Raw genomic sequence first — 22,292 nt, 5'->3', positions numbered from 1 at the left:
TAACTTCAGCACAATTATAGTAAACCCCAGCGTGTGCAGGGGGTTCGCCGTAGTCTTAAGGTGGGAGATGTCTTTCTGGGGTGAGTTTGCCTTCAACATCCAGTCATCAAGGTAGGGGAAGACTGAAACCTATAACCGCCGCAGATGAGCTGCAACCACCGCCATCACTTTTGTGAACACCCAAGGGGCGCTGGTAAGACCGAAGGGAGCACAGTAAACTGAAAGTGCTTGTGACCTACTACGAATCACAGGTAACATCTGTGGGCAGGGAGGATGGAAATGTGGAAATAAGCATACTGGAAGTCCAATGCTACAATCCAGTCTCCTGGGTCTAACGCAGACAGGACCTGAGCCAGGGTGAGCATTTTGAATTTCTTCATCTTGAGAAGTAATTGAGGTCCTGAAGGTTTAGGATAGGACACAAGCTCTTGTCCTCTTTCGGCACCAGAAAGTAGCGGGAATAACAACCACAACCTACTTCAGGCACAGGGACCTTGTCTATGGCTCCCTTTGCCAAGAGAGCTGCGACTTCCTGGAGAAGTGCCAAACGATCCTCCGGAGGATGGCTGACTGATGGAGGCAGAGCTGGTGGGGCAGATTCGAAGGGCAGGGATTAGCCCTTTCAAACTACCTGCAAAACCTACCTGTCCATAGTGACGGATTCCCAGTGGGGCAGGTTATGGCGAATCCTGCCACACTGGATCGGAGTGAGGGGACGGAACAAGGAGGGTTTGGAAGCTGCAATGGGGTCAGAGTTGGACTGGGCAGACCGCTGGTTTCCTCTCCCATGCAGGATTCTGCGTCCCCGGCTACGCAGTGGCTGAATAGCATGGGTGGCACGGTGGCTGGTTTGGGGACGCGACAGGGAGCCTCTTCTGTGGTCACGAAAGGGGCAAAAGGCAAACTGTTGGGAGTGAGGGGTAGTGGCAAGGGCAGGGATCCGAGCCATAGCCAGGGAGTCCTTGAACCTCTCCAAGGCCGAGTCTGCCTCGTCTCTAAAGAAACAGGAGCCATCAAAGGGCATGTCCATAAGAGATTGTTGTACATCCCCCAAAAAACGAGTTATGCAACCAGGTGTGGCGCCTCAAGGCTACTGTCGTCGCAACCGATCTGCCTAGAGAGTTGGTCGTGTCTAGCCCACTTCGGATCATGAACTTTGCTGCATCTCTCCCATTGGTGACAGCTTGGGAGACGATAGCACGGGCCTCCCCGGTATCCATGACAGAACTAGCGCAACTGTATCCCACAGAGAGTGGGAATAGTGGCTCAAAAGGCATGCGGTTTTCATGGACCACAGCGCAAGACTGGAGGATGAAAACATCTTCCCAAATTGTTCCAGCCTTTTTGATTCCATCTCCAGGGGTGCGGAAGGGAACGCACCAGAGGAAGAGGAAACCTGGATGACAAGGCTCTCAGGCGTTGGGACAGGAATTTAGGATTGTTTGGGGCAGGCTGATAGCGGCGTGCAATAGTCCTGTTCACAGCAGCCCCTGGCTGAAGCACCTCCGTAAGAAGATTTGACTTGACCCGTACAGTAGGCAGCTCAAGGCCAAGGACCTCAGCCACCCTACTGACCACCACAGAATAAGTCGCTCCCTCTGCCATAGCCACGGTAGGAGGAGACCGCACGCCAGCGTCTGGAGAAGTTTCCAGGCCACTGGCCTCGCCCAACTCCTGTGCCCAGTCAAATTTAGGGTCATCCTGGTATTCATAAGGGTCCAAAGACCCCTCCAATCCTTCCCCGAATTCGTACCTATTAAAAAAAAGGGTCCAAATCCGACCAGGGGTGAGTAGGCCCCTTTGAAGACAGACAGCATCGGCCGAAGCCGTTCAGACTCTCAGTCGTTGGGGATGAGGATCAGGTCGATGTTGGGCACCACTGACGTCTGTAGTGTCGACAATCGAACCGGCACCATGGAAGGTCTCAGTGCAGATCTGCCAGCAGATCCAGACAGGACCTCTGTGGCCAGAGCCGAAGATGCCGGTGCGGAACCCAAAGAACCCCCCCCCCCGACCGAACCCCTTGGGTCCGAAGGTGCCGTATTGGGGTCAGCCTGCCCAAAAATGAGGCGCATGGCCTCATACACTACTTCAATTAGGCAGGGCTCGCTCCCTCTCCTGGAAACTCAGGGAAGCGCGGAGCAGACCCAGAAGCAGGTTCCGAAGACTGAAGCCTCAAGCGTCTATGCTCCTCCCACACCGCATTAGTTGAGCGACAGTGTAAAGTTGAAGGGTAACTGGACCGCTTAGAATTCTTCTTCTTACCTGTGCCCGAAGACATGGAGGAAGAAGAATAGTGGTGGCTCCGCAAGCAGTCTCAAGACCTTCCCCTCGAGCGAGACCAGGACCTACGTGACGTCGAGCGCCGGGCCGCCAGGAGCTTGAGGGACTGCTCCCTCAAAGCCTTTAGGTTCTTGGCCCGGCACTCGGAGCACGAGTTCGGGTCGTGGTCGTGATCCAAGCACCACAAACAGACCTGATGCGAATCCGTCATTGACATCATGCGGTGGACAGTCCTCGCACGGCTTGAACCGGTCTTCGGGGACATCTCAATGCACCAAAAAACTTGGCAAAACGGTCAAAAAGAGACCAGGGTAGCTCTATTCAGATCAGTGCGTGGCGCGGAAAGGAAAGAACTGATGTCACTCCGCTGAGGCGGCATCTATGTACTACTACCAACACCATCACAGCGACGCAGCTGCGGAGTGGACTGACGCCACCTACCGACAAGCAAGGGTATTGCTCTAAGAAAACATCTCCGGATCCAGTCTGACGACTGGGGGAAAATTCTGAGGTAAAGAATCTGTTACTATAAGTCTCTATCAGATATCAGGGACCTATAGGTAAGTTAGCCGTTTCAATTGGGGTACAGCCAATTTGACATACACTGGTCAGGGAACTGGCACTGAGGCCTGGAGTGCAGGCCTCAGTGCACACTCAAATTCGAAAAACCAGTAGCATCAGTTGAAAAACGTGGGTGCGACATACAAAAACTAACATTTCCTTATAGCGTCCATATCTCACCACCTTTTTCTTTTGCTCTACTTCCCTTACATCTACACAGTCCGACCTCTAGATGATAGTTCGTTAACTAGTGAGAAAACCATTGCCTAAAAGATGCTGGTCAGGTTTTAACCAATCAGCAGGAATGTTGACAAAACCAACTACAACACAAATCAGATAACACGTCTGGGTAACATAAGGTATGATTGTCTATCACAAGTAAACTAAGTTATGTGGGGATATTAACCTATCCGCACAAAATATTCTTCAGAAAATTAGCAACTTCCACCAGACTTCCCATAGTTTCACAAAGGTGAAAAACACAAGTATATCTTGGTTGCCCCAAGTGAAGAAATTTTAAGTTATGGCTCCTTTCCCATTCAATTTACTTGGGGTGCAATATAAGTAATTAAGTTTTAAAATGTTGAACCGTTAATTTTGCAAAAAGTAATGTCACATGTCCTGCATTCAGGGACCTCTGAAATTCAACAGCTTCTTCTAGTCTGAAAACATAAGTCAGCTGGAGGGAGGTCAGAAAAATATGATACAGCTGTCTAATCTTGCTTTCACTCAGGGTGGACAGCACTTGTATAATCAATACCTTTGTGAAAGAGATCTGGTCTGCTTCTAACTTCATATTTAAGTATCTGATTTGAAGATATTTTTTGAAAAAGTTCCTTTACTTAAATTTTTTTTTCTTTTCCTGAAGATGCAAAAAAGTTCACATTTGCCATATTTACACTGACTGTCCTATAAAAAAAAATTGGAAAATAAAAAGGATTGCCACGGTGGGGTATATCAATTATATTTCACAATGTTAAAAAATTGAACAAATCTCTTCCAGAGTTTAACAGCGGGTGACGGTCTTAAAGTTACTTGCCTTCGATAGAGCCTTATTTGGTAGGGACAATAGCTAGTTGCAGATTACTTAAGTTTGATTTCTGTGAGCAGTACCCCTGTGCAACATTAGGTGGTGTTGATTGGATATGCGTCCGTTGTTAGCCGCACCAGATACAACATTGTGGCTCCTATATAGGTGCCACCCTGATGCACTGACGTCACTTTGTTTTCATGGGCTTCCACGCCAGAAGTGCAGAACCATAAAGAAACTGACTACTGCTGCATCAAACTAAGGCCCTGAAAGGGGAGTCCCTGCCCCTAGAAATCAGTCTGAAGAGCAGGGAGGATGGGTGGGCCAGTAAGGAATCTGCAACTAGATATTGCATCTACCAGATAAGACGTTAGTAAAGGTAAGTAACTTGATCATGTGATAGAGACTTCTAGTGGCAGATTCCTTACATTTGAATAGATACCCAAGGAATACCATCACTGGAGATTGGTCTGAGAACCAAGATCATACTAGGAAGTCCTGCAGCAGCAAACGGGCAAAGTACCTGCCCCTACAGACCTGACTGTCCAGGCAGTACTGTTTGGGAATCGTGTGTGCAGACATGCCCACGTTGCCGCTTGACAGATGTCAAGGACTGGAACTCCATGTACTAATGCAGTGGTCGCAGTTTTAGCTCGCACAAAATGGGCATGCAAACTCTCAGGGGATTGCTTCTTGGTCAGAGCGTAGCAGATCTTAATAGAGAGAACAACCGATCTGTAGATGGTTCTCCTCTGCACTGCCTGACCTTTCTTCACATCCACATAACTGACAGAGTTGATCATCCACCTGGAACTCTTTAGTATGATAAACATAGAACGCCAATGTTCTTTTTGGATCCTAACGGTGAAGTCTTTCCTTGTCCTGATGTGGGGGTGCGTTAAAAAGTAGGCAAGGAGATGGATTGCCCTACATTGAAGGGAGTAACCACGTTTAGCAGAAAGGAGGCCCTAGTGAGAAGCACCACTTTTTCAAGATAGATGGAAAGGTAGGGCGGCTTAGATGATAATGTGTGGAGCTCACTCACCCTGTAGGCAGATGTAATAGACACAACGAAGGCTGAGAGGACCATTGTGGAGAGGCTCGCAAGGAGTGCACATCAGAAATGTCAAAAAAAAATTCAGATCCCTTTAGGGCATAATGAACGGGAATGTGGGAAAAAGATGTGTAAGACCTTTGCGGAACTGTAGGAAGTTAGCTCTGTGTATACTATCTCAAAGTGAGAGACAGTGTGCACAGAGTCCAAGGGTTCCCCTTAGTGGCAAAATTAGATAATTCTAATGCTCTATTTTGTGGTAGTGTGGTCAAGCAGTAGGCTTATCAGAGGGTAGTGTTAAGCATTTGTTGTACAATCACACACAGGCAATAAATGAGGAACACACACTCAGACTTAACTCCAGGCCACTAGTTTTTATATAGAAAAATATATTTTCTTAATTTATTTTTAGAACCACAAGTTCAAGATTTGGAGTAAATACATAAAATGTAAGGCACTCAACACAGGTAAGTTAGGAACCTTGAATTAGAGCAATAACATATACAGTTTTTGTTAAAATGGCAATAAGCTATTTTTAAAAGTAGACTGTGCAAAAATCAATAGTCCCTGGGGGAGGTAAATATTGGTTACATTGTGAGGTAAGTAAGACACTTACAAGTCTTAGTTCCTGGGCATAGGCAGCCCACCGTTGGGGGTTCAAGGAAACCCCAAAGTTACCACACCAGCAGCTCAGGGCCGGTCAGGTGCAGAGGTCAAATAGGTGCCCAAAACACAAGCGCCTATGGAGAACAGGGGTGCTCCGGTTCCAGTCTGCCAGCAGATAAGTACTCACGTCATCGGGGGCAGATCAGGGGGTTTTGTAGAGCACGGGGGGGGGGGGGTAGGGGGGAAGACAAGTAGGCACACAAAACACACCCTCAGCAGCACAGGGGCAGCCGGGTGCAGTGTGCAAAGCAGGTGTCGGGTTTTGTATTGGTTTCAATGGAGGGACATGGGGGTCACTCTAGCTGTGCAGGCAGGGCACAAGGGGGGGTTCTCGGGCCAGCCACCACATGGGCTAGGCAGAGGGTCACCTGGGGGGGGTCACTTCTGCACTGAAGTTCGGTTCCTTCTGGTCCTGGGGGCTGCGGGTGCAGTGCTTGGTCCAGGCGTCGGGTCCCTTGTTACAGGCAGTCGCGGTCAGTGGGAGCCTCTGGATTCTCTCTGCAGGAGTCGCTCTGGAGGTCCAGGGGGGTCGTCTCGGGCTACTCACGGGTCGCAGTTGCCGGGGAGTCCTCCCTGTGGTTTTGGTTCTCTGGATCTCGAGCCGGGGGCGTCAGGTGCAGAGTGTGAAGTCTCATGCTTACGGCGGGAAGAGTGAGGTCTTTGAAGTTGTAGAAGAGTTGCAAGTTTGTTGCTGGTTGTTGAGCAGAGCCGCTGCTCATGGGAGTTTCTTGGTCCTGGGATTCAGGGCAGTCCTCTGATGCTTCAGAGGTCACTGGTCCCTGTTGGATGCGTCGCTGGTTGCAGGTTTCTTCGAGTCAGGAGACAGGCCGATAGGGCTGGGGCCAAAGCAATTGTCGTCTTCCGTCTTCTCTGCAGGGCTTGTAGGTCAGCAGTCGTCCTTGTTTTAGGTTGCAGGAATCTGATTTCCTGGGTTCTGGGGTGCCCCTAAATACTGAATTAAGGGGTGTGTTTAGGTCTGGGAGGGCAGTAGCCAATGGCTACTGTCCTGGAGGGTGGCTACACCCTCTTTGTGCCTCCTCCCAGTGGGGAGGGGGTCACATCCCTAATCCTATTGGGTGAATCCTCCAAAACTAAGATGGAGGATTTCGAAAGGCAGGGGTCACCTCAGCTCAGGGCACCTTAGGGGCTGTCCTGACTGGTGGGTGACTCCTTGTTTTTCTAATTATCTCCTCCAGCCTTGCCGCCAAAAGTGGGGGCAGTGGCCGGAGGGGCGGGCATCTCCACTAGCTGGGATGCCCTGTGGCGCTGTAACAAAAGGGGTGAGACATTGAGGCTCACCGCCAGGTGTTACAGTTCCTGCAGGGGGAGGTGAGAAGCACCTCCACCCAGTACAGGCTTTGTTCCTGGCCACAGAGTGACAAAGGCACTCTCCCCATGTGGCCAGTAACTCATCTGGTTGCGGCAGGCTGGCAGAAACTGGTCAGCCCCACACTAGAAGTCGGATTGGTATTCAGGGGTATTCTAAGATGCCTCTGGGTGCTTTGTACAATAAATTCCACACTGGCATCAGTGTGCATTTATTGTGCTGAGAAGTTTGATACCAAACTTCCCAGATTTCAGTATAGCCATTATGGAACTGTGGAGTTTGTGTTTGACAAACTCACTAACTATATACTCTTATGGCTACCCTGCACTTACCATGTCTAAGGTTTTGCTTAGACACTGTAGGGGCATGGTGCTCATGCACATGTGTCCTCACCTGTGGTATAGTGCACCCTGCCTTAGGGCTATGAGGCATACTAGAGGAGTGACTTACCTATGCCACAGGCAGTGTGAGGTTGGCATGACACTCTGAGGGGAGTGCCATGTCGACTTAGTCTTTTTCTCCCCACCAGGACACACAAGCTGTGAGGCAGTGTTCATGTGCTGAGTGAGGGGTCCCTAGGGTGGCATAAGACATGCTGTAGCCCTTAGAGACCTTCCATGGCATCAGGGCCCTTGGTACCAGTTACAATGGACTTATCTGAGTGCCAGGGCTGTGCCAATTGTGGAAACAAAGGTACAGTTTAGGGAAAGAACACTGGCGTTGTGGACTGGTCATCGGGGTCCCTGGACACTTTCAATCATAACTTGGCATCAGCAAAAGCAAAAAGTCAGGGGGTAACCATGCCAAGGAGGCATTTCCTTACAGGAACCTAGGTAAAAAGGCTGATCAGTCACCCTCAAAAATGCAGAAATAGCAGACAAACAACTTTTAAACGCACCCATAGCAGAGCCCTAGTGGGCCAGGGAAAAGATAAACCAGAGGATCTCAAAGAGAGGTAAAGAAAGAGGCTCATCAGACTTGGCCATGCCCCATGCCACAAACGTCTTCCAACGACAGGTGCATATCGTCTTGATGGAGGGGCGCCTGGCTGCAAAGATTACGTTACCAACTTTGGGACTAAAGTCAAAAGCTGTCCATTGTCGCCTCGCAATCTCCATGCAAGAAGGCGGATACTGGACAGGTTCAGTGAAGAACCCTCCTCTGCTGCTGTGACAAAAGAGCCTCCCGAAGAGGAAGACTGATCAGAGGATCAATGGACATCCTCAGCAGCTTGGAATACCAGACCCTGTGCCCGATCTGGAACCACCAGGATTACTTGCGCAGGGTCATTCTTGACCTTCTTGAGGACTCTGGGCAAGACACGGTATTGGCAGAAAGGCAAACAGTAGGCCTGCATTTCACTGAAGAGGAAAAGTGTCTCTGAGTGATTACCTCCTTGGAAAATCCAACGCACAAAATGAGTCGCATTGAGCTTTGTCTGAGGAGACCAATAGATCTAACCAAGGCTCTCCCCACTGCTGAAACAGACCATGTGCCACCGCCAGGTGGAGATGCCATTTGTGATCCAGTAAACATTTTCGGCTGAGTTTGTCTGCTCTGGTGTTCAGAGAGTCCACCAGATGTAGAATCACCAGGAATATGATCTGCTGTTCCCAGCCATGTCCAGAGGCGCAGAGCTTCTTGACAAAGGGTCCATAACCCCACCCCGCCCTACTTGCTGCAGCACCACATGGCGGTGGTGTTGTCCGTGAACACCTGCACCCTTTCCCTTGACAGAGGGAAGAAAGGATTTTAATGCTAGCCGGATCGCACGCCACTCCAATAGGTTTATGTGGAGTCTGGATTCCTCCGGAGACCAGATGCCTCTGATTGGCAACTCTCCCAGATGGCCGCACCATCCCAGGAGTAAACCACCTGTCACTACTGTCAGAACTGGTTGGGTAAGGGAGAGGGATCTGCCTCTTACCAAATCGTGATTTGTTAACCACCACTGCAGACGTTTCGCAGATCCCTCCGAGATCTGGACCATGTTGGAGAGATTCCCCTGATGCTACACCCACTGGAACTTCAGGTCCCACTGCTGAGCCTGCATATGCCACCTGGCATGTGTCACCAGCAGGGTGCAGGAGGGCATGAGGCCCAGCAGCCTCAGAGTCAGTCTCACCGTAAGCCAGGACGGAGATTGAACATCAGTATATTAGCCTGATTATCCTGGACTCACCGCTCGGGAGGATAAACCCGAAACTGCACTGTGTCCAGAACAGCTCAGATGACAGTAAGCATTTGAGAGCCAGTCAGGTGTGACTTCAACATGTTTATACTGAACACCAGTGAATGCAGGTGGTGCCCGTAGTCTGGAGGAGGAAGATCACAGCCTGGTGCAAGCCAGCCTTCAACTGCCAGTCAGGTAGACATCTATGTCTGTGGAGGGATCTACATCATATTGTGACCAAGGATCTATCTCTTGTGGGGAAGAGGGAGTAGTGACCCCTACCTTTTTGATCATTTTGGAAAGAGTGGGGGGAGAACCCTGAGGGATGATGTCAAGGGGGCCACCCTGTGAATGTGAATGTGGAGGTGAAGGCGAGTGTGGTGGTGGTACAGGTGGAGAAGAAAGCAAAGGAGGATGTATGGCACCATATTATCTGTCCATCCTCTTGTGTTTGGCAGGAGGTGCATGAATATCAATAGCCTCCTCAAAGGAAAGCTGTCTTTTAGAAGATGTCAAAATAACTGCTTCGACCAAAAACACAGCCAGTTTGTGGTTGAATATGAAGCTGGGTCTGCTTAGTGTCTGACCCCTGGAGAAAAGGAGAAATCAGCATTCTCCACTCCTCATGGGCATTATCAGTTTACTGTTATGCCCTTTGGACTGAAGATTGCCCTTGCCACCTTCCAAAGTTTGGTGAACAAAGTCCTTGCTGGGTTAGAAGACTTTAGTGCAGCATATCTTGATGATACTGCTGTCTTTAGCTCTACATGGCAGAATCACCTGATCCACCTGGGCAAAGTCCTAGAGGCTCTGAGAAGTGCAGGCCTACTTTTCAAGGCCAGCAAGTGCCAGATAGGGCAGGGTAAGGTTGTATACCTGGGCGACCTTGCAGAGGCCAAGTTGAACCACTAAAACCCAAGATCAAGACAATTCTGGACTGGATAGCTCAAACAACCCAGACCCAAGACAGGGTATTCCTTAGCTTGACTACAGGATGTTTGTGAAATGATATGGCACCATTGTGGCACCTCTCACAGAACTGACCTCCAAAAAGATGTCCAAAAAAGGTAAACTGGACAGTGAGCTGTCAAAAGACCTTTGAGAACCTTGAAAGAAGCAATGTGCTCAGCACCCATCCTAAAAGCTCCTGATTACACCAAGCAGGTCAGAGTGCAGACAGATGTCTCTGAACAAGGGATAGGAGCAGTCTTGTCCCACATCAATGATGGACATGACCAACCTGTTGCTTTCATTAGCAGGAGGTTACCCTCCAGACAGCAGCGTTGGTGTGCCATTGAGATGGAAGCCTTTGCTGTAATGTGGACCCTGAAGAATCTGAGGCCATACTTGTTTGGCTTTTACTTCCTTGTCCAAACTGACCACAGGACTCTCAAATGACTAATGCAGATGAGAGGTGAAAACCCCAAACTGGTAAGGTGGTCCATAGCTCTACGGGGAATGGACTTTTCAGTGGAACACAAACCTTCGACTGACCACACCAATGTAGATGGCCTTTCCAGGTTCTTCCACATAAAAGATGAGGACTCTCTTGGGAAACGTCAGTTTCATTCTCTTTCGTTTGAGGGGGGAGGGCATGTAGGAAAGCACCCTTTTTGGCATGGTTAGCTCCCACCAATGGCCTGGTATCGGATGTAATTTTGACTGAAAGTTCACAGGGTTCCTGCTAACCATGTCTTCAGTGCCAGATCTATTTCTCTTAAAACTGCACAGACGTTGCCCCAATTGGCAAAACCTTTAGCGCTCTCTGTACGTCCATAGTAAATGGTACCTCTGGTACCGGGGGACTGCGGTACCAAAGAGGGTCCCTAAGGGCTGCCGCACGAATTGTGCCAGCTTAAGGGACCCTTCACCAAGCACATGACAGCCTGCCACAGAAGACTGCATGTCTTGGTGCAGACAAAAGTAAAAACACAACACAGCACACAGCCTGTGTGCCATGTCCCCTAACACTGCATACAATATATGCAAGTCAGCCCCCTAGTAGGCCTTACAGCTCTAAGGCAGGGTGCATTATGTGAGGGCATATCTGCACAAGGAGATAAGCCCCCTGCTAGGTCTGTCGAATCTCAGACATAGTAAGTGACCAGGGAAGCCATTTTAAATACATGTGCTGGACACTACGAGTTCCCCATCTACATGATGGCCTCATTGAAGACAAGGATGTTTGGTATCAAGCATCGCATACTGGTGAACCTAAGCTGATGCCAGTGTTGGACTCACCAATACATACACCCAGAGGGCACCTTAGAGGTGCCCCCTGAATACCTACCAACTGCTAGGGTGTTAACTGACTGCTCCTGACCAGTACAGCCATGTTAGCCATGTTTCTGAATCCCAACCCCGCCATCTCCCCCAACTTAAGTTGACAGCCAGCACTCTTGGGATCCAGAGACAAAAGCCTGCACTTGGCGGGGGTGCTTGACACCTCCCCCAGGCAGGATGGACATTCCAGAGCAGTAAGCTTCAAAGGCATAACCACTTTTATATGCAACCCAGGTATCTCCAAATAGCAAAAATGACCAGCCCCTTTCCTGACCCCACTTACGGCAGCAAGACAGGCAGGAAAAATAGGCAGATTATGAGGTGTGCCCACTTCATGCAAGTTCCACCCGCAAGGTGGACGAGCTGAAGTGGACACCACTTTTTAAATTCCACTCTCTTGGTTTGGAAGGAATTAGACCACTAGGGTAAAGGTTATGCCAACTTCCCAAAGGCAGTGGTCACAGAAAGGGTGTAGCCATTCTAAAGGTGGGCAACCCATTCGCTGCAACGTGGAACTCCCTGTAACACCTCTAAGTTGAGTATTTAGGTGGCACTCCTGAACCCCAGAACTCAGAACCCTGCTGATCAGAAGGACACATCAGAGAAACAAAAGGTAAGATGATCTGTGACAGTCTTGGCGCCAACCCTGCCAGCCTGTCTGTGGACTTCGACAATTGTGAAAAAGACACTGCGTCCTCCAGCTGCTGAAACTTCCAAATGCCTGGGAAGACTGCCAGCCTTCACCCCAGCACAAGCAATTTCCATGAAGTAGCAAAGCTGTTCCCCTGCATCGTTGAAGGCACCCAAGAACTGCTGAAGATGACTCCTTACCGCCAAAACCACAGCCGGACAGCACCACTGCACCAGAGCCTACCAGCCAGTGTTGAAGTGGGCTAACAGTGCCAACTTGGTCCCCCCATCTCTCCAGCAGCAAAGTCCATCATAGGTTTCCCTCCCCACTGCGACCTTCACACTGACACCTACTGTCAATTTGTGCAATCCACTGTACCTGGACAAACCGGACGGAGAAGAGGGCCAATGGTGTCACCGCATCCGTGAGGCTTGTGAGACTTGAGCTCACTTGTTGGCCTGCAGCCTGTTCCATGTGCCCCCTCCACCGCCAACAGTGACACCATCCTCTGCACCCAGGTGCCCCAGACCAAGGAGAGGAGGAGGACCACTGGTGTCCCTACGTCCCCAAGCATCGCAAGACCTGAGCCCACTTGGTGGCTCACCCAAACAGGACGCCCAGTTCTAGTCTGCAGCCTCTTTTAACAGTGATCAATCTCTATAGGAACCCATTGGGCACCGAACACTGTTTCGCACCCTGTGCCGCTGAGAGTATACTATGGGTGCGGCCTTTGACCTTTCCCTCTACTCAGCTTAAACTCAGGAGATTGTTCTTGTAAGTCACTGTACACTACCTGCTTACAGACTGTTTTCTTCCCATAGGTTAACTTAGAAGAACTCAAAAATTGCACTGTATCCTTTTTTGCAAGTTAAAAATACTTATGCTTAAAAACATACTTACCTTGTAATAAAGTTCTTGGTTTCAAAGTATATATAAAAAAGTGTTATTTTTCTAATTGGTCTGATTTATTCTTGGAGTGTGTCTGATTTACTGCCTCTGTTAGTACAACAAATACTTAGCACTACCCTATAATAAGCCTAATCGCTTGCCCACAGTGCCACAAAATAAGAGCATTAGTCCCAGTTACTTTTGCCTCTGCAAACCAAATGGGGATCCACTGGACTCTGTATGGTGTACTTCTTTTTAGTGCACTATATAGAGAGAGCTTCCTACAATACTCATGTGCATTACCAGCAAGAGGAGTCACTGCACCTCGTGACTCTAAAGACTTTTTGAAGAAAAACAGCTTGCAACTTTCCAGACCCAACACTACATGGCAGAAGTATGCAGAACATAAGTATCTATGCCACACATGCCATCAAACTGAAATGCAGAGAGTCCTGTAACATCAGATCTAAGTAAGTACATTTTAGATCCAAAAGATTTATATGGGGAGCGGGACAACGCATTTGTGCTATTAAATTGCCATGCAAGCAGGACCACATCCTGCATCCAGGCTAGTCTCACTGAAATAAAAACACGCAGCCATGTAATGTGCTTTAGAGTTTGATAAAACCATGCTGATGCTGGAGATGCATTTTGCAGTTCACCCCAACATAAGGAGTATGAAAACGTGCACAGCAGGAAATAGTGTCCACATTCAGGCAGATATTAGGAGGTGAAGATGTCTTTGACCTCCTCGCTAGACTTCAAAACCACACAAGACCCCTAGCTGTGATGTGCACCCGGTGGTGGCTGTCAGTGCATCTTCCATCATCACTAGTGCGCATGCCACTACCGTGGCATGGAATGTTTCTGCACTGGAAATCCCGCCTATCTACGTAAGTCACACGGGTGTCAAAACATTTCTGAGCCAAAGCTCCATCAAAACAAAGGCACCACACCCCTCACCTTCTTTGACTGGATGGCTTCCCAGCCCTGCTTCACGTCTGTGGTATCTTCATAGACAGTGGTGCGCAGCAGCAGCAACCGATTAAGAACTTGCAAAGCACCACGGCGGTAATGCAGGGACTCCAGTCCTATCTTTCAGGATGAATTGTAAGTTCCAGTCAGCACTAGAGGGGCCATTTTAGCTGTGGACCTTAGCCATCTACGGATTGGATAGTTTCACTATTTAGTGACTGTGAACTCAGATACCATCGTTGTCGCTTGTCACACCATTTAAATCGGCAGCCTGAATTTGTTCACTTTAGTAGTTTCCACACAGTGTGCCTGGTGTGCAGTGCCCCTATCTAGTTTTCAATGGAGCATCAGGGTGACACAACACACAGATTGGGAACCACTGAAATACTGTAATCAGGGGTGTCACTGGAAAGCAGAAATAAACTTTCCTGACCAGTCTATCAAAAGGGCATTGCGCACAGAACCCGGTTCTCACAATCTGGAGGCCAGGACTGGGCATTTTGCATTTTGAGAATTTGCAAAGCGGTCTGATATAGAAGTCCCCAATCTGAAAATATCCTGAAGAGCACATCCTCATTCAGAACTAATTTCTGGTTGCAAGCGAATGTCTTTTTTTGTGTGATCACCGCCATGTTATTGGACTTACGCTGCTGTTTTTTTCGATTCAGAGCGCACTGAGGCTTGCTAACCAGACCTCAGTGCCAGTGCCAGTGCCCTGACCTTAAAGTGTATGTCGAATTGGCTATACCCAATTGGAAATTGCTATACCAAATCTGCTAAAAATGTCACCCTAATACAACACTCTCATCCGCTCCACCACTTTCCCGCTTTGACCAAAACTATCAACTTGCATATTAATGATATGCAGCATCAGAACACTGTACAGAAATTCAAGCAGAAAAAGAAAATATTAGGTTGTATACACAGAGTAGGAGATTTGAGGCAAATGTGCTTGGTTTCCCCATCTCTCTCTCTTAATGCAACTGTGGTGCAATGGACTGTAATTCACACAGTGAAATCTTAATAGACTAGAACTTCTGGAAGTACTCACATCGCCCTTGATGAGGTCCCGGTGCTTCTGACAGTACACCTTCTTGTCATCTAGGAAGACACAATTCTTTGCTCGCGAACACATAAAGTGATAGTTGCTGGTGCAAGATGTGAGACAGCATCCCACCGTGGCCCCTGGCCTTAAGCAATGCTCACACCGCTGCATATAGAAGGACAAGAAAAACAAAAACTGAGTTGATGGAACAGCTAAAATGCATTATTGTTATACTGTAATGTGATGTGATGCAATGTGCACCTTCGTCTGTGTCCCAGATATCATTTGTAAGACCTTGTAGCAGTAGGCTGAGCAGTGAATAAATACCATGGTATACAGAATGGGCCACAATAAAGGATAGTTTCTGTCATAGAATACTTACTTTCCTTGGCTATATATTTCATCATAGAATGTGAAAAATAAGTATGTATATGCGGCTATGCATCAACAAGACTGCAAACTTACCTTTGGTAACTCGCTTTCTTGTAGAAATTAACAGCATATACCTCACCATTTGGACACTCACCGGGCATCACACTGGATGTGGAAATCTTTGAAGCAGTACACCTGTGCACCAAGACTGTGCACCAAGTGGTGGCACCTGTGACTCCTTGTCGTCGTTCACAGGTCTATATAGCCACCACACATACAAAAAGAAATCAGTTGTTCTCATGATTCTCTGAAACATTAAGATGTGGAACCCAGTTCACAGAATGGGGAGGATAGGAAGGTCTGAGAGGAATTAGCAGTTAGAGTCATTACCAGCAAGAGTGCTACTGAAAGTAAGTATCTTGTTCTTCTGATAGAGACTTCTAACCACAGATTCTCACCACCTGGATAGACAGTCAAGCAGTACCAGCTAGGAGATGGGTCTGTGAACGCACCAAAACCACAAATTCTTGAAAGGACCAAGTGAGCAAAATGCCCATATAGATGAACCTGACAGTCCAGACAACAGTGTTTCATGAATGTATACAATGATGTCGACATAGCTATCTGTCCAGGTCAGGTACTTCATGTGCCAATGCAGTGCGAGCAGCCTTGGCTCTGGTAGAATGAGCCCGCGGGCTGCGTTATAGCCATACAGTAGAAGATCAGAGCATGATCTAGAGTGAGATGTTCCTTTTCTGCACTACCTAGCCTTTCTAGCTCTAGTGAACTCAAAGAGCTGATCATCCATTTGGTGGTCCTTGGTACCATTGATGTAGAAGCCCTTTTCGGATCCTCCTCTTTAAAGGGGTGAGGTGGAGCTAAGAACATTGGGAGGGTGATAGACTGTCCGATGTGAAAAGGAGTCACCATCTTAGGCAAAAAAGAGGTATGAGTTATTAGAACCAGCTTGTCTGGGCAGAAGTAAGTGCAATGAAAGTTAACTTAGGGTTCCTGAACCTCATGCACTTTCGGTGCCGATGTTATACCAACCACAAAGGCTAACTTGAGGGTGGACAACCTAAGAGGACGGCCGTGCATAGGTTTAAATGGAGAATACGTAAGAAAAGTCCAAATTAAACTGAAGTACCACTGCGCAATGATTAAAGGAGAAGGTGGACACAAATCTTATAAACCTTTATGAAACTTCACCACAACAGATGACTTGATTAAGGAGGACTGGTCTGGTAAACATAAAAGGCTGGAAAAATTAAAAGGTACCCTTTGACAGTGCCCATAGCATGTCCTGCTGGGCTAAGGACAACACAAAGAATATAACCTTGGACAGATTGGCATGGAGTGGGTCCATATGCTTGGTAGCACACAAGGCCACACACAAACTTGTCCCAACGGCAGATGTATACAGACTTGGGTGAAGGGCGCATAGATGCAAGAACTACATGTACTACCTCAAGAAGAAGGTCAAAGACACTCAACTGTCGCTGCCCAATCTTCAAACATGGTGGTGGAGTGTGGGCAGATTGAGGTGCAGAACTGTGACAGATCTAGCCTGATCCGATGACAGATGCTCATGCCCAGGAACTATGGATACCATACTCTCCATACCCAATCTATAGTCACTAAGATGAATCTCAGTCCTGATCTTCTTCAGAACTCAAGGCATGAGTGGTATCGACAGAAAGACAAAGGAGCCCTACTTTAAGTTAAATGCGTTTCCTAGTGAGAGTAGCTTCAGAAACGCGAATGTGCATATGGACATTGAGCCTTCTCGGCGGCGGTGGCTAGATTGAGTCAAGGTTCTCCCGAGTCACATAAAAGACCCTGCGCCACCTTTGGATTTAACCGCCATTTGTGAGCCACAAGGAGTCAGCAGCAGAGTTTGTCCGCACTGGTGTTCAAAGATCCTGCCAGGTGCTGCAACACCAAGAAAATTCCCTGAAGTCCCACCCACGTACAGAATAGCAGGTCCTCCCTGCACTGGGTCTACGACCCCATCCCATCCTGCTTGGCTCAGTAATACGAGAAGGTGATGTTGTCTGTGAACACCTGAACCATCCTCCCCTTGTCGGAAGGTAGAATAGCTTTCAATGCCAAACGGACAGCTTCCAACTTAAATACGATGTTGTGGAGCCGGGCCTCAGCAGGACACCAGATACCTCTGATCTTCACCTCTTCTAGATGGCTGCCCTATCGCAGAAGCAATAACCTTGGTTACCACTTGCAACTCTAGGTGGGGAAGGTAAAGGAGTCTGCCACTGACCCAACTGCGATCCAGTAGCCATTACTGCAGATCTTTGGCAGTCTCCTCCTAAACCTGGACTAGGTCAGATACACCGGATGCAGTACCCACTGAGGCTTCAGATCACACTGCAAAACCTGCATATGCCACTTGGTGTGATTGCCAACAAGATACAGGAGGCCACCAGTATTATCCTCATTGAAATCCAGGACTGAGGCTGAAATATCATGATCCTAGCACCAATGTCATTCATTGCGGGGAGAAGGAGCAGTTGTCTCCGTTGTCTCTGCAGGACTTTCAGGTCAGTCCTTCTTCTTGGTTCAGGTTGCAGGAATCTGATTTCCTGGGTTCTTGGGTGCCCCTAAATACTAAATTTAGGGGGGTGTTTTAGTCTAGGTGGGCAGTAGCCAATGGCTATTGTCCTGGAGGGTGGCTACACCCTCTTTGTACCTCCTCCCTGAGGGGAAGGGGGCACATCCCTAATCATATTTGGGGAATCCTCTAAACTTAAGATGGAGGATTTCTAAAGGCAAGGGTCACCTCAGCTCAGGACACCTTAGGAGCTGTCCTGAATGGTGGGTGACTCCTCCTTGTTTTTCTAATTATCTCCTCCAGCCTTGCTGCCAAAAGTGGGGGCAGTGGCCAGAGGTGCGGGCATCTCCATTAGCTGGGATGCCCTGTGGCGCTGTAACACAAGGGGTGAGCCTTTGAGGGTCACCCCCAAGTGTTACAGTTCCTGCAGGGGGAGGTGAGAAGTACCTCCACCCAGTACAGGCTTTGTTCCTGGCCACAGAGTGACAAAGGCACTCTCCCCATGTGGCCAGCAACTCGTCTGGTTGTGGCAGGCTGGCAGAAACTGGTCAGCCTAACACTGGAAGTCAGATTGGTATTCGGGGGGGGGGGCATGTCTAAGATGCCCTCTGGGTGCCTTTTACAAAAAATGTGCATTTATTGTGCTGACAGGTTTGATACCAAACTTCCCAGATTTCAGTGTAGCCATTATGGAACTGTGGAGTTCGTGTTTGACAAACTCCCAGACCATATACTCTTAGGGCTACCCTGCACTTACAACGTCTAAGGTTTTGCTTAGACACTGTAGGGACATAGTGCTCATGCACATATGCCCTCACCTATGGTATAGTGCACTCTGCCTTAGGGCTGTAAGGCCTGCTAGAGGGGTGACTTACCTATGCCACAGGCAGTGTGAGGTTGGCATGGCGCTCTGAGGGGAGTGCCATGTCGACTTAGTCATTTTCTCCCCACCAGCATACACAAGCTGTGAGGCAGTGTGCATGTGCTGCGTGAGGGGTCCCCAGGCTGGCATAAGGCATGCTGCAGCCCTTGGAGACCTTCCCTGGTCTCAGGGCCCTTGGTACCAGGGGTACCATTTACAAGGGACCTATCTGAGTGCCAGGGCTGTGCCAATTGTGGAAGCAAAGGTACAGTTTAGGGAAAGAACACTGGTGTTGGGGCCTGGTTAGCAGGGTCCCAGCACACTTTCAATCATAACTGGCATCAGCAAAAGGCAAAAAGTCAGGGGGTAACCACGCCAAGGAGGCATTTCCTTACAGGATCCCCAGGCGACTCTGACGATGTGTCCACTCTGGGCTAACCTCTCTGCAAGCCCACAACGACGCCTGCAGAGGGAATCCTGAGGACCCCCCCGACCGCAAAGGTGAGAAGAAACCAGATGCCTGGAAGAAGCACTGCACCTGCAGCCCCCAGGCCCGTGAAGAACCAATCACCAGTGCAGCAGTGACCAGCAGGCAGCCCTCACCCTTGCCCAGTTGGTGGCTGGCCCGAGAAGCCCACGTGCCCTGCCTGAAACATCTGAGTGACCCCCGGGTCACTCCATTGATTCTTATTACAAACCCGACGTCTTGTTTGCCCACCGTACCTGGCCGCTCCTGTGCCGCTGAGGGTGTACTTTGTGTGCCTACTTGGGACCCCCCACAGTGCTCTACAAAACCCCCGTGGTCTGCTCCCTGAGGATGCAGGTATTTACCTGCTAGCAGACTGGGACCGGAGCACCCCCTGTCTCCATAGGCACCTATGTTATTTAGGCCCCTCTTTGACCTCTGCACCTGGGGTTGACTTGAACCCCCAACGGTGGGCTGCCTATGCAGAGGAGAATGAACTTACAAGTGCTTTACTTACCTCCAAAACTAACCTGTACTCCCCCCCGCCCAGAATTGTTGAATTTTGCAGTATCCACAAATTAGCTACCATTTAATGTACTTACCTGCAATTTGAATCTTGTGGTTCTAAAATAAATTAAGAAAAGAATATTTTTCTAAATAAAAACCTATTGGCCTGGAGTTGAGTCAGTGAGTGTGTGTTCTCATTTATTGCTTAACACTACCCTCTGATAAGCCTAACTGCTCGACCACACTACCACAAATAGAGCATTAGTATTATCTATTATTGCCTCTGGCAAGCCTCTTGGGGAACCCCTGGACTCTGTTAACACGGTCTCTAATTTTGAGATAGTATATACAGAGCCAGCTTCCTACACCTGCAAATCTGAATTCCAAAGCAGGAAGCTTCAAACAAGCCCACCACCTTTGGTATGCAGATATGGCTTCCCTCAGAGGGAGATGCACACTCCCCCAACCCAGGGCCCATTTGGCACCTGGACAGGCAGAAGAATTAGCTTTAAACGAGGTGTACTGCACTGCCAGGCTGGACATACCCCCTCGAGTTACCAGCCAGTAAGTGAACACTGCCTTAGGAATTCTGGGACAGGGTGATACCCACTCCCTAAAGGAGGTGGTTAACTAAGGGATGCAGTGACCCTAAGGGTAAGTAGCCCATTGGTTACTACCCTTCACAACTTTACACCACCTAAAGTGAGTATTCAGAGGACCTCCTGATACCAGGAAAACAGATCTTCGCTGGACACAAAAGAAGGAGTGGACAAGAAGTCTGCTGATCCAAGAACCGAGGAGCACAACTGACTTGGTGCCAACCTTGCCAGCCTGCACGTGAACCTTGTGGAGCAACTGACCTGTCCTGCCGCATCCATGAAACCGGAAGAGCTTCCAGTGCTTCGCTATTCACCAAGAAGAACTCCCTTGGAGCAGAGGAGCTGCTTCCTTGCATCTGCCGCCAACCAAAGACAGAAGAGAGAAGCCTGGGACTGCCAAACCCTGAAGCCGGGCATCACCACTGTACACGACCTGACTAGCCCGAGTTAAAGTGGGACAACGGTGTCAAAGTGGTTCACAGGCCCTCCACCTTGAATTCACCCACTGTGGCCTCCTTCTGCAGACGCCCATTCACCGCGGCTGCCTCTAGTGATGGAGACCTGATAATCCACTACACCTCTGCACCCGGACAGAGGAGAAAAGGACCACTGTGTCCGTATGTCTCCCAGGCTCGTAACACCCAAGCCGCTTGTTGGTTCGGCCGGACTGGTCCCCCAGTCCACGCCTGCAGCTGATTTCTGTGGGACCCCTCCACCGCGACCGCCACTGGTGATGGAAACCACTTCGGCACCCGGCTGCCCCGGACCAAGGAGAACAGGACCACTGGTGCCCCTGTGTCCCCAAGTATCGCAAGACTTGAAGCCCCTTAGTAGTTCACCCAAACTGTACTCAGTCCATCCCTGCTGCATCTTTGTGACCGGACCGATCCGCATTGACTTACACAAGGCACCAGACGCTGAACTGCACCACTGCATCCGGCCGTCCCAGTGCTGCCAGAGGTGACCTGTTGGTGTGGCCCAAGACTCTGCCCTGTACTCACCTTAAGTTCAGAAGATTGGCCCTGTAAGTTGCTGTGGAATACCCATTTGCTATGTATGCTTTACCTTCCATAGAGTAACTTTGGAGCTACAGAAAAACGCACTGTTGACTTTTGAAAACTCTAAAGATTCCTTTCTCGTAAAGTACTCAACTTATTCCAGTGATATTGGTATCTAAATTTATATAAAAGTTTGGCTTACTTTTATAAATTGGTGTTGGATTTCTTTATTGTGCATGTGTCCCACTTACTGCTTATGTGTGGGCCTTACATGCTTAGCACTACCCTCTGATATGCCTAACTGCTTGCCTACACTCCCATAAAAGAGAGAATTTGGGGTGTCATTTGTTTCTCTGTTAATCCATCTGGGGTTTGTCTGGGCTCTTTGCACAGCATACCTCTTTTTAGTTTACTACATAAAGAGCCAGCTTCCTACAATATTCAGCACAATGATTGCTAGCTTAAAAGATTCCTTGTCTTTTATGCTGCACCACAATGGAGAACAGTAAAATCACCAAATAAATGGATCACCACAATAGCTCCTTTCTTTCACGACTTCACCTACCAAGGGGCATGCCGCCGAATGCTTTCCAGGTAGGCAAAGGAAACCTCAGGAAAGGTGGTTAGTAATCTTTCTCCTAAGCAGACAGAACGTGTGCAGTGCTGATGCGAGGAATGTCCCACTGCATAAACCTCGGCAGACAGCAGTTCAGCTTCAGTATAGCCTTTTACCTACAATTCCAGGGTGTCAAAGTGACAAAATATATTCTCCTACACTGCCCACATCTTAACCTGCAAACCAGGAAGCATGACCTTTGTTATCAGTAGATATGCCTGCAAAATACTCAGCAATGACAACATACCAGCTGCTTTCCACGGATCACAGCCATATGAACATTCTTCAGAGAGCCGTCATCGTCCTCAAACACTTCTGCAGACCACAGTGCGCAGTTCACATGTGTCCACTCGTTCTGGCGAATGTACAAAAGCCGCCCAGAGTCCT

General features: G+C 48.8%; 1 protein-coding gene across 2 annotated transcripts in view; it reads right to left on the bottom strand.

The window, feature by feature from the left end:
- The window catches only part of KMT2A (lysine methyltransferase 2A), a 1,244,888-nt gene that overhangs the window by 298,749 nt on the left and 923,847 nt on the right, over nt 1-22,292 (bottom strand). For both annotated transcript variants that reach the window (XM_069224744.1, XM_069224745.1), the window contains exons 21-22: nt 22,153-22,290; nt 14,923-15,081 (exon numbers count right to left, since the gene is read on the bottom strand). In XM_069224744.1, coding sequence (XP_069080845.1) covers nt 14,923-15,081; nt 22,153-22,290 — 297 coding nt within the window. The remainder of the gene's footprint in view (nt 1-14,922; nt 15,082-22,152; nt 22,291-22,292) is intronic.

This window comes from Pleurodeles waltl, chromosome 3_1 (genome assembly GCF_031143425.1).
Source record: "Pleurodeles waltl isolate 20211129_DDA chromosome 3_1, aPleWal1.hap1.20221129, whole genome shotgun sequence".
Classification (NCBI taxonomy): domain Eukaryota; kingdom Metazoa; phylum Chordata; class Amphibia; order Caudata; family Salamandridae; genus Pleurodeles; species Pleurodeles waltl.
Note: the sequence above shows the minus strand (reverse complement) of the source record. Positions and strands in the feature narration are given on the sequence as shown.